Source organism: Galendromus occidentalis, unplaced genomic scaffold (genome assembly GCF_000255335.2).
Source record: "Galendromus occidentalis unplaced genomic scaffold, Mocc_1.1 scf7180000077485, whole genome shotgun sequence".
NCBI lineage: Eukaryota > Metazoa > Arthropoda > Arachnida > Mesostigmata > Phytoseiidae > Galendromus > Galendromus occidentalis.
In genome coordinates, this window is record NW_003805473.1 from 1,877,407 (window position 1) to 1,890,197 (window position 12,791).

At 54.4% G+C, this 12,791-nt stretch overlaps 1 protein-coding gene across 1 annotated transcript in view; it reads left to right on the forward strand.

Annotated features, from left to right (window-relative positions):
- Nucleotides 1–12,791, forward strand: part of LOC100899371 (Down syndrome cell adhesion molecule-like protein 1) — a 183,255-nt gene that overhangs the window by 100,157 nt on the left and 70,307 nt on the right. The window contains 1 exon segment of the mRNA XM_029112184.1: nucleotides 9,764–10,078. Coding sequence (XP_028968017.1) covers nucleotides 9,764–10,078 — 315 coding nt within the window.

Sequence of the window (12,791 nt, forward strand, 5' to 3'; positions counted from 1 at the left end):
GGAACTATCTCTCGGAGTTCGGCAGTATTTCCTTCCTTCGCCGTACTGGCGAGGAAACTCCTCATTCTCCGGGTTTGTGCCGCGTTTCCGAGGTGAGCCCTAAGCAGCTTGGGCAGAGCGTCTGTGCGGCTTCCATAGTTCGTTCAACAGCCGCTGCAGCCGGGGCGGCAAAGAAAGCAGAGGTCTTTCACGCCTACTGGAACGAAGTTATGCCGTCGCTGCTGCTGCTCCTACGACGGCTGCCGCCGCCACGCCGCCGGTAAACGCGGTAGCAGCAGCGTTGGTAGTGCGGGAGCATCCCGAACGAAGCCACCAACGAACGCTGTAGCATTTGGACAATAGAAAGGCGTGGTTTGCGCTCCTGCCGCTCTAGCGCGGAGAAGTCTTTCTCCCTCCGCCACCGCTTCAGATCTCACTGCAGCTGCAACCTTCGTCGTCGCTGCTGCAGAAGCGGTGGCCGTGCATGCGGGAGCCGCGGAACCAGATGATACCTCAGAGACGACGACGACGACGGTGCAAGGAACGGAGGGAAAGCACGTAATGGTTGCGTATGCGCGGTGATGGCCTTTTCCTTCTTGTTCTCTATTTTCGCGTTCTTCTCCGTGTTGTTGTCGTCCTACTTCTCTCAAGGCTGCTGCTGCCGGTGGTGCTCGCTCACGCCTTCGGGAGCGGCATCGCTGTTGGAGGGAGGCGAAGATCAACGACAGGCATGAATAGAAACATTTCTGTAAAGCGTCGTTCATGAAGACTCTTCTTTCATCATCGCGGCCGGCCGGCTCCTCCTCCTCCATCGTTAGGGAACGAAGGCTACCTGCATTCGTTCGCGTAATGGATACCCAGCAGCTTTATCACTCGTTCCGAGCAGCTCTCGACAAAACACGTACCACCGTTCTCTCCGAGTCTTGAATTGATGCATGACCAATCTTGAAAAAAAAAAAACGAATCCAGGTCGCTTCCGAGAAGGAGAAGCGGTCTCCAGGGCTCTCCGTCTCGTCCTGCCGGTCCGAAATGATTTCTGTTGCGAGCTCACTGGAATCGAATTCCGAGCCACATGCCGGAAAAAGATTCAGAAGTTCTCATCTCCCCGACGAGGATCTCTGCCCTGACGCGGCTTCGTTTCAGGACTTCTGAATGGCGGATCGAGAGGGAAAAACTTGGCGACTGGACCTCCGCTTCCTGCGTCTCATGCAGCACGGGTTCGGAGATGCGCGGGCCGGGACAGAAGTTGGGCAGGAAGGAGTAGTTGCAGTAATAAATAAAGAAAGGAATCAGACCGACGGCGAGCGACCATGCCTGCGGGCGGGCGGATGGACGGGCAGGTACGGGGAGAGGAACGCGAGGAACTGAAACCTCTCCGATAGAGAACAAAGACGCGAGAACGCCTACGGAAAGCTTTGTCGTCGGTGGTGGCTTGGTGGCGACAGATACGAAATCTAATTACGGAGCAGAATGCGCGTTGGCGGTCGCTCGGCCGTCCGTCCGTCTGTCGTCCACGTTCCCGGTTACTTTGCTTCACACGGGGCGGGTATAGCCACGAAGGTAGCTCAACTCCTTTCGCCACAACCATCGTCGGGTCCACCGAGAACAGGAGGACTAAGAGCGAAACACCTCGACCAAGAACGACGACGACGACGCCGACAACAGGCGGCAGCGGCGTCGCCGTCGTCTACGCGCGAATAGCGCACTGCACAGGAGGCTACGAGATAGCGGTAAACAAAACAAGCCTAATAGCTACTGCGAGCCGACCACCCGAGCTTCTAGGTCGCTCTCAGCGAGCATGAAGCCGAGAGGAGGGGGGGGGGACAAGCGAGCGGAGGGAATCGACGCATTTCACCCTTTGTGTTCAGCTTTTTGGTGGGCGAATTACATTAGCTGACACTATGGACTGCCTACCAAGCAGCCGAATAGCTGGCTCACCGATCCACGGAGCGAACTAATGCAACACTGGCTCACCGCTGTACAGGGAGTGAAGATGGGCGAGGAGGCAGATGCACTGGCAGCTGGTTGAGAAAGCGATCACGGTCGTTTGTAAGGCACGGGAGGCTTTTATCCCGAACTTGAAGGAAGCCGAGGAGGCGACTCATTGATGCGCCTTCCGTCGGCCGCCACGACGAGCGAAATTTTCGGCGAGCTTTTGTTGTTCCTTCTTTTCCGAAGGGGACTCTCTTATTCCTTTCGCGAGGGTGCGGGGCTACGTGTTTTCGGGACACGGGATCGTATGACGCTGGAAAATCTCATTTGCAGCCACTGTTTCTCAGTATATCGTGAAGTTCCTCTCCTATGGACGAGACAGAAACTTCTGCAAGCTCAAGGTCGGAAGGAAGTCTGACCATGTGCTCCCCGACAACTTCGACTCCGGTAGGCGTAATGCCCATCCGGCTCTACGCTGAGTGACTGAAGAGACCGAGATTTTCGTAGTGATCATCTTACGTGGTTGAAGCGTTCCGTGAGCCTCCGTTTTCCGCTTAGGAGGCATCATCGAGGACTCGGACTGGACGAGACAGAAACTTCTGCAAGCTCAAGGTCGGAAGGAAGTCTGACCATGTGCTCCCCGACAACTTCGACTCCGGTAGGCGTAATGCCCATCCGGCTCTACCCTGAGTGACTGAAGAGACCGAGATTTTCGTAGTGATCATCTTACGTGGTTGAAGCGTTCCGTGAGCCTCCGTTTTCCGCTTAGGAGGCATCATCGAGGACTCGGACCGACGTCCACTGCCGAAAAATGGACCGAAGAGCCCGACCAATGGGCCCTGGTCGAAAGTGATGTCCTGCTGTCTTTCACTAACCATCGGCAGATAGCCCGTTGGATTCGCTCTCTACAGACCCTCGACTTCGTATTGCGATTTCGGATAGAAACGTCCTCGCTCCGATGTTCGACCTTCCTCGTCTCGAAAGTCGTATCAGAGGTTCAAGCGTTCCGAGATTCACATTCCTAGTGTCGCTCAAAGACTTGAGCTCTCGCTCAGCCAGACGTCTTCGGGAGTCGGGGTTACTTCTTGACTCGATCCATCTATCAGGCCGTCGTCGTATAGGTCGGCCGGCGATCGGTCAGTCGGACATCGGGCATAGCCATGGATCTGAAATAGACATCGCCGTATAATTAAGGCAAGGAGACCGAGGATCCCATCAAAAGTTCGCTCACTCCGCTCGTCTCTGATCTGCTTGCTCGATAGCCGACTCGCTCGTCTCTCCCCATATCTGGCCAATCGGCAAAGTTCGCTCCGTCTCCAAGTGGTGATGGTCGTGAGTTGAGCAGAGGCTGGTCTTGGGCGAAGGACTTGACCGAGGCGGGAAGCACTAGATACCTGGCTCGGGGTTTGGACCCCGTTTGGATGAATGGCAGAACAGGTCTCATAGATATTTACCGGGTGAAGGCGCCTCAAGCTAGCCCATGCAACGATGAGAGCGAACCAGAAGTCCGTGGCCATCGTATCGAGGACGCTCCGTCCCCGTCTGTGGATGAAACTTTGTCAACGATGGTTGTCCGTATCTTCACGTCGTCGCCGGACGTAGGGGGCTACTGGTGCTTTCGCACTCGTACTAACCTTGATCTGCACTCGAATACGTGAAGGATTCTGAAACCCCGCGGCATCATGCCACTGAGAGTCAGTGAACGACCTCTCGAGGGATGACGGCTCTCTGAGGCCTCTCTGCCGAGAAATTCATCGGTTACGTATGGTGCCCCAGAGACATTCGGCACTGCCGCATTCGCGAGCCGAGTTGAAACAAGCAATCGCGTCCGTCAGCAGACACCTCCTGGAAACGGCGCTGCGTCGTTTTAGAGTTCTCCTGAACTACACCTACTGCATGATGTCTGATCGTATCACTGCAGGGCTCTCAGCCTCGGAACGAGCGCCCTTGACCTCACCGGAGGTCCGGGAGTGGATGGAATCAGAACGCTTTCCCATTCGGATTCCGGAATTTCTGCGAATTTCTCGTGGCATTGTATTCTGATCAATCGGTGACCAGTTGATCGTTTCACCCTCGGGGAAGACGAATTCAGTGTGAAAAATTCCAAATGTATGCGCGAGAGGTGGAAGAATCGTTTCCCCAATTGATTTTCCCCTCCTTATAGAGGCATTGCACGTTGGAAACGTTCAGAAACGTTGCATTCATGCGAACTCTGGAGATCGTGGATAGGTATATGCCGTTCCTTGCCTCGCAATACTTCGACCTTTGGTCGGTGACAACGGACGACAAAGCGAACGACAACGGGGGGCACCCGTAGGGACATGACATGTTTAGGGTCATAAATTGTGGTTATTGTTCCGCCGCATGTACGACTCTCGTAGCAGCAGGAACGACTCCTGTTGACTGGCCGTACTTGATCATATGAATAGCATTTTCTCTCCACGTTCCCGCCGTTTATGATCTACATCTCTGTCCGACTTGAACGATTCCCGAGCATCAGAGCGCCCAATAGAGGAGAACTGGGGTAAACGAACGGGGTTTAAGAGCTTCCGACACGCTCCCGGGCAGCACGTGGAAGTCTTGATTCTGGCGGAATCGGCCGACGTTGAGAATCGTTCTGGGACGATTCTTCTCTGGCATCACTTCCCCTCGCCACGAGAGGTTCGCTAGTGCCGTTCGTATGCTGTGGGAGCGGCGAGAAAAATCCTCGATATACATAGTTTCGAGATCGGAGAGGAGTGCACTAATCTTGGAGCGGGCATGTATCGAATAAAATTCATCAAATAAAAACTCCCGCTCTCCTGAACGAACCGCAAGGCTCTCGATAAGAGCAGGCGCTTCTCCGTCAGATCTTGTTCGTCCCTGAATGGTTCGAACGACCGGACGGAGGAGCAAACAAACAGACAAACAAACAAAGAAACGATGAACAAACAAACAAGCGAGCGAGCGAGCATGGAGACTGACGTCCTGGACCACACGGACACAACTTGGTAATCTTCTTCTCGGCGCGTTCCTCGGACGGGAGCATCGGTTGTAATTGTATGATAATTAGCCTCCGTAAGCAGCCGTGTGTATTGTTATTGGTGTTGCCGGATACAGCCCCGTACAGTCTCTCTCGTTCGGTAGCTGCCGCCGTTGTTGCCACCGGCCGCGGACTGCAAGTGCGAATGTGAGTTTACGCGCGGGAGTCGGCGTGCCTGTCCAGGGGTGTGATTGCCGGTAGTATAATGGGAAGACCCGTCCGAGGCAATCGAGGCTGCCGCCAACGTGCAGAGGAACTTCGATGAATCTTCCGTAAGCAGATCGTACGGCCTCGATTGAACAACGGAGAAAGAGGAACGAGCGGCAGCACCTCCACCGAAGTCAGAGTGACTCGTCGGCTGGGAAGGAACGCTGCTGCCGCAAACGAAGGCCCAGGAGAAGTCAGTCGTCTCAACGCGACTTAAACGCTTCTCTCAATCGAATCCGCCGCCTGGGTTTCCGTACGCCTATCCCACCGGTCTCTCCGTTCGCCCCGCGCCCGGCCGGCCGCATGAAGGAGTCGAACGAGGCGAAGTGGGAGACGGGGAAGCCGAGAGAAAATCGTAGAGCGACTTACCGTCTTCCGTTCAAACGGCGGGGAACGGGAAAACGAATCGAGAGACCCGGAAAGAACGCAGACTGTACTTATACATGCGAGGTTGGCTGCTATCTCTTAGTCGCTTGTCTGTCCGTAGCTCAATGCGTGAGCCTCCGTTACTTTGCTCTGTTTGCCAATCGTTAGCAATCGAGCCCATCGCTCGCCGGCCTCTCCTCGAACCAACTCGTAGACAGTCACTCAGTCGGCCAGACGGACAGACAGTACGGCGAGTTGGTGGAAAAAACGTACGGGAAGGTCGACGGGGCGCGCCGACGGAGAAAGAGTTGACTGCCTCGACGGATCTCGCTTCTTGCTTGTTCTACTCATTTGCCTTCGACTCCGAGAAGGCTCCGCTGCTTGCGCAAACTCGATCGGCCAGACGCCGCCCGGGCGAATTTGGCAGGTCTAGAAAACATCTGTGCTCATTCTTAGTTGGCCGAGTTCATTCCCTAATTGAACTTCTTACTCCCGTTGATTCGAATTTCTCGGAGAATAATTTCAGCCTCCACGCAAGGGAGCTCACTCGACGTCGGCATAGTTCTCCCAGCGGTGTCAGATCGCTCCAATGTTTAAAGGGTTGGTCCGCTCGTCAAACTCTTTGACGTGGATCTTAGCCGGCTGATGGGGTGAGGAAGAAGTGAAGACTTGACGCTGGCCTCCATCTCTGCTCTCATCTCTCTGGAACTAATCCTTTCTCCAAAGTTGAGCGTGCTTGCCGTCTGTCACGTGAGATGACGTGTTCCCGTTTTCTACCCGGAGATCAAGAGAAGGGCGTCCCGCAAGACGGTCGGTCAGAGGAACGTACGGAGAACGCTCCAACGAGGAGAATTGAGTGGGTGGAAGAGAAGTGGAAAAAGAGAAATACGCTCGCTTCCGATTGCAGGCGAAAATTCCCGACGGTTGCGTTTCATTCAACTAGCTAGCCATTCGACCATATAAAAGGAAGAAGAATGGAGAGGAAAGGAACAAGCAACCGCTTTGGCAAGCGGCACACGAGCCGAAGGCTACCGCTGTGTCGACCGTGTCGACAGGTCAGCCGACTGGCCGACAGGAGAGTCGTTCGCTTGAACGCTTACTTAGGTCTCGTCCTTAGCTGGATTGAAATTTATGGCTGTCCCAATCGGAGAGTGCTTCTTTCTGTTATTCCCTTCAGCCTCCGGATCGGGCCGCGCTTGTTGACTGTCCTGTCTGCTCAATTTCTATTCTACTTCCGAGTTTTCTATAGCGAGAGGTGTTCGGAAGGAAAACGGTGTCGGAGCTCCGAAGGTTGTCCTCTTGATTTCACGAGCGATTTGCTCACAAAGCATCTACCAGTCGTCTGGTGGCTGCCCTCTCCCACAGGCGCGAAGGCTCGAAATGCGATGATCGAGGGAATACCTAGGTCTATGAGGAAGGGAAGAGCGCAAGTTCGCTAGGAAACATGTGACTTGTGCAATCATGGAATTCCGCAGGGCTCGGAGAAATAGATTAAGAGATGGGCGGCCTCACGGCTCATCTAGGTGAAGACGAAACAACCATTAGCCATTCCGTATATTTCTTCAAGCTGTAGATCAGGGCTGCGATCGCCATAATGAATGAAAGTTGAGACGTTATTCCTCTTGCTGCTGCAGCTGGTCCTCGACCGGCTGAGAAGTCGCTTGACTGTACGAGGGAGGCGTGGGGAAGCAGACAACACAAGTCTGCTTGTAATGAGTGCGCAAGCGATTAGAATTAACGCTGAATGCTGAGAGCTTTTTTGTAATGAGAGCTCCGTAATGAGCTCTGGCGAAACCGACAAACACTGCTGCTGCTGCTGCCACTATCACTGCCGCGTTCAGATGCTGCAGACGCGCGGATAACAATTCATGAATGATGAAATGATCGGAACAGCCGCGATTCTCCGGAATGCCATGAGATAAAAATGGAGAGCAGCTCAGATGTTCCGGGACTCGCTCTCGCATCGGGTTCCACAACGGGGCTTGCTTGAAACCATATGAAAATTAGCAAGCTCAATCGCGGCTCCCAGAATCAACGTGACGACGTGTCCGCAGCCGATCGGGTCGGCAGAGCTGTATCTAAACTCCGTAATGAGCTTCGACATCGCGAGTGATCGCACTATGTACACCACTCAAACGACGAACACGACGAGATCATGTGTTGGGGACCAGTCAGCCAGAGTTCCTACGCTGTCTCGCCGGGCCTTAGAGCGAGTGCCGTCTTGAATTACGCGAACACGCTTCCACTAAATTCATTGGCAGCACGAACACAGGGACGGGCGCGCCCAGGCTGTGAGACTGCATAAAAATGTTGCTAACGAAACAGGCGGCGGATAGTGTCATCGCCGTGGACGTTCTCCCCGCGTCGCTGTTATTCCCCACTGTTCTCAAATCCTCTTCACTGTCTTTGTCGACGGCCGCGGCAGCCGACGACGTCTAAATAGAACTCGCTCGAAGCTTTTTGGCAAGGGGGACTACGACGGTGAAAAGTAGCTATCATTTTTCCCTTCTGGGCGGGCCATAAAGTTTCTACAACACCACGGACAGTCGCGCTACCGCAATAACCGGCATCACTCTGACCACGCACAGAGCGCCAACGCGGTGATAGCGATTGTCGCAATACTTGATTGGGCAAATCAAAAACAGCAGACGCTCTCGGGTCTGCGATAGCTCTGTCATTGCGGGGAAAAGAGAAATTGAGAGGCGCACCGATGGAGAATTCTCGATAGTCATCCCGGTGTCTAGGACTGGCGAGAATTAATAGATCCGGCGCGCCCCGACTAAAGTCCGGAGGGGAGTCTTTACTTCGTCCCGTCGAGGAGTACTTGTCAAAACGGAATTTCGAATTGAGTCGACGCGAGAGACGTTGGCAACGCCATTCGTCCGCCGCTTGTGCAATATCTTTTTATGGACGCAACAAAAATCTCAGCTTGAAGAATGACACTCGTCGAGTTTTTCCCTCCGACTCGGTGTCCGCCTGACCGGCCAACTGACCGAGTGACTGCTCCACTGGCTGGTGGTTGGACACTCGGCCATCGTTGCAGCGGCGTGGGACCGTTGAAAGAGTTGTCTATCCTTTTTTAAATTATCCCCTACAGACAGCACTGACCGGAAATCAGAGCGGAAGCCGAGATACAGAGAGACCCACTGCGTCGTCTGGTCGTCTTACGAATGCCGCAGCAGCAATAGTTGCGACTGCTGCGGCTGCTGCCGTCCCGGAGCGGCAGCAGCGTTCGGACGAGCGGTCGAACGGACGGATGGCTGGCCAGCAAGGCGAGCGAGCGGGCGACTTACATCGGATGAGTTACGGCGAAATTGGTGCGGGTGGAAGAGAGGAAACTGGATGGAGACGAGCCCGAAGTCCGACAAAGAGATAGGAAGGCTTCGGTTTCTGTCGAAGAGAACGTATCTCATGACATTTCTCAGAAAGGAACAGTTCGCCTTCTGTAGGGCCTTGCGAAGCAGATTCGAGCCCCCGCTAGCCGCTCGATAGCCTTGGCCAGTCTGGTCACAATCCCGAAACGTCGAATCTCGCGGAACAAGTTGGAACTGATAGGGCTTCTGGAAATTTCGGCCACAGAGCTCTAGCTGTATTCCAGGAGAGTATATCACTCCTTCCATCAGGGAACCTGCCTCCGGTACGTCTCGTGTCTTGTATCCATCAGACAGACTTTCCTGGTGCGAACTTATCTGCGGCTTCCTACGGCGGACTCGTCTGCCCACGATTCGACGATAGCCTCGATAAGAGCGTCGTCCATCGATGCTGGCGGAAAGCAATCGAACTCTCAGTTAGGAGCCGAACGAGAAAAGCTGCGGATGCTGTCTGAGTGAGAGTCTCGCTTCCCTCAATCCGCTTTCACAAATCATCGCTTATCGACAGGGCAGGAAGACTACAGAATGATGGGCTGCTCTCTTCCTCGTTCTCGGGCGGATCCCGCTCCCTCCCCCTGCCCTTTCCCGCCCCGAAGTCTTGCGGGACCGATACAGCGTCGAACGATGGCGGACGAATCTCACCACAATCAGGACGAGCCTTCTTTATCTGAGAGGAGTGGACTCGATAGCAAGCGACGCCGCTATGATTCGATTCTCTGCGGACGGGGAATGTTGAAGGGAAAATATTGAGCCAATACTGATCGTTCGTCCCTCAAGACGGTAGATTTCTTTCAGAAGTCTGTGGATCATCAGCTTCCGCAGGAGACACGATCCAGACAAAAGCGAACCGCTACTCGACTGACCCGTGTTTGGTTTCTCCTTCCAGATCGACGTCTTCTCCAGTTACCAGTGTACTTCCGAGAGGAGCCGCCGTCGAATGTCGTGTTCCTAAATTCGACAGGCGCTGTTATTGCTTGTGATGGAGGTGGGACACCGAAGCCAAAAGTGTTGTGGACTCGGCCGGACGGCAGCCCTTTGTCGCCTACACCTGGTCTACGACAATTCCGTAGCGATGGATCGATGATTTTGCTGCCTTTCGCTGGCGACCAGTATCGAACCGAAGTTCATAGCGGAATCTTCCGTTGTCTATTAAGTAGCGACTACGGAAGCATCAGCAGCAGATACGTCAGGGTGACTGCAGGTGAGTGGAGGAAAAAAGGAACCGACCGACGCTGTAGATGACACGCTCGTCATCTATCTCTAGACGCCAGATCAATGGAAGAGGTGAAAGCGATCAGCGACCCCATAACCCGTCGTTACTGAAACTCGACCGTCGGATGAGAGATTCTTCCCCAGAACTCCCCAGACTTTCTAGAATTGCCCGGGGAATTTCATGAAAAGAACATATGGAGGCATCTTCGAGAGAGGAATATTCCTCGGATGGGTTCTCGGCCAGATAAAAGGATATTCCCGCTGGAAAAAATGAATCCCAAAAGTCGTTGCCTCGTTCCATCGATTATTCTCATCAATGGGTCGCAAGATAGATGGCCGGCAGAGAGGCAGGAAGGCAGCGGGGAGACGATAGGAAGTCGCTCCATTGGTGCCAAGTGTGTGCCTCGCTTCTTTCTGTATAACTAGTAGAAGTGTGTATGAGAGACCGAGTCGCTCAATGAGTTGGTAAGCGAGTGATAGAGTGAGCGAAAGAACGACCGACCGACTGAAGGTAGGGAAAAGCGGAGAAACTGAAGAGGACGACTACGATTGCGGATGGTTGGCTAGCATGACGACGAAGAACGATGGAGTATATCGGACAGACGAGGAGCACTCGTCGGAAGGGGGAGTCGCTGCTGCTCTCGGAGCCGCTGCCGTCGAAACAGAAGAAGCAGACAAGCGAGAGGGGCAGTTCTTCCCACCATCGCCGCCGCCGCCACCACCGACATCGGCCGCTCCGGCATTAATATATGCCATGCCACTCTGCCGGAGAAGAGCTCCAGTTACATCAGATATCTGAAACTCGATAGTCATTATAGGCGCGATATTGCTTCGCCCGGATTATGTTCACCCCGTGTTGTTGTCGTTGTTGGCATCGTTGTCATCGACGTCGCTGTCGTTGTCGTCGCTCTACCATCGTTTTACTCCCGAGTGTTCTGAGGTTGCTAAGCTGTTGGAGAGTGGACGCCATGGAAACTCAATCGTAGACCTCATACCGAGGGGAGACGCAGCTCGTCGTGACGGTAGAGACCGATCCTCCGGTAAGAGGAATGTTCCGCCCACGTGTTTCTCACAAGCGGAGTTCATCCGATCCCGGGTCCCTATTACCCGTCGGAGCGTCACAGTTCGAGCTCGGGCTGAGCGCGACAACTTCGGAGACGTCGTCGTTTCCGTCGGAGATAAAACTCCAAACAAGATGTAATGAGGTGGTGCAAACGAGACAATGGCGCAAGACAAGTTCGTCGCTTGCCCTGGCAACTCGAGCGGTTTCTTCCGTGTGCGAAGTTTTCCGTCGACTTGATGTCGGCTCGTCTGTTTGTTCGTACGTTTCTTCGGTCGCTCCGTCGGTCGGTCGTCGGCTCGTCTACCTATGTGCCATCATGGTCCAATTAGGACAGCATTAGGCCTACGTGGTCCCCTTACCAAAGAGGCGACCACGCAGTCTAGCACTCAGTCGGTCGTCGAGCCGGCGGTCCATGGGTCGGTTCGTTGCCAACCAACAAGCCTGAGACGAACCTGTTTACGTTTCCCGCCGAAGAATCGACGACGACGATGACCGGACGGTCTCGTTCGGTCGCATTGAGCTCCTCGCGCGAATGTTGAGCCTCTGCGAGCCGCCGTCAGAGAACGACTCCAAAGCCATGACGGGTATCAAGGCAAACAAGTACAGAACTTCGGCGGTACGCGAGGACGTGCGAGGGAAGAACTCGGGTTCTTCCTCGGAGTTGCCACCGACCCGCGGTTCACCGACGCTAACCCGGCGAACATGTGGCGGGAAGGCGAAATCCGCGAGACCGGATGTGGGGGAAGGTTTCCCGACAGCCCCCCCAGAGTAACCCTTGTGCTACGCTCGGCATTCACTCCCACCGCGGTATCGTTCCCTCCGCTTCCCACCCTTACGCTCCGGTATCTCTTTACACGGAACCGTGTAGGAAGGGGGGGGTACTACCTTTGAGAGCAGAGGCTTGAATCGAGGGCCAAGCGACGACTGACTGGACGAAAAGTGGCCGAACGGGTGGTTAGCTGCCTACTTCAATGGGTAGCGAGCCTAATACAGGAGAAGTCGCTTTTTCTTTGTTTTTTCCTCCTCTCCGCTCGGCTGGGTAATTGGAGTGGTGCTCGTTTCGTTCTATGCCTGCCCGCCGGTACGACCGTTCGCTCGAGCGTCCGTCCGTCTGTGTGCCGATCCGAACGCTCGCTCGCTTGCCTACTCTCTCGGCTGCACACAGAAAGCAAAGGGGAATGGCTCGCGATTTCTATTAGTCCATTCAGTCTAAAAGGACTACAACAACTCTCTGTAACTCCGGCTCACCGTCGCTTGCTAGCCTTTCGGTGTACGTACTCCATTTGGTCGAGCAAGCCGTATCCCGTTCGTTGTTTTTTCCCGTTGACGACGCTGCTGTTGCCGTTGACGGTGTCCTGGTAGGGGAATAGGTCAGGAGAGAAGCACCGCTCCAAGAGGATGGGGAAACGTGAGGCACAAAGAGGAATAGAAGCTGGCATTGTTTCCGAACGGTCTACCGGGAACGTGGGTACGCTTTGTCCTCGGTGAGAGAGAGGGAGACCCTAGCGTTTGTTCTCTGCTGTGCTCGGCTCTTCAGTTGTCGGAGAAGTAGCAGAAGCGGCAGCAGAAGTATTATTATTGTAGTAATTGTGACACGCGGCGGTCGCCTGTATACAGTCGGCGCTATTGGAGCAAAGAA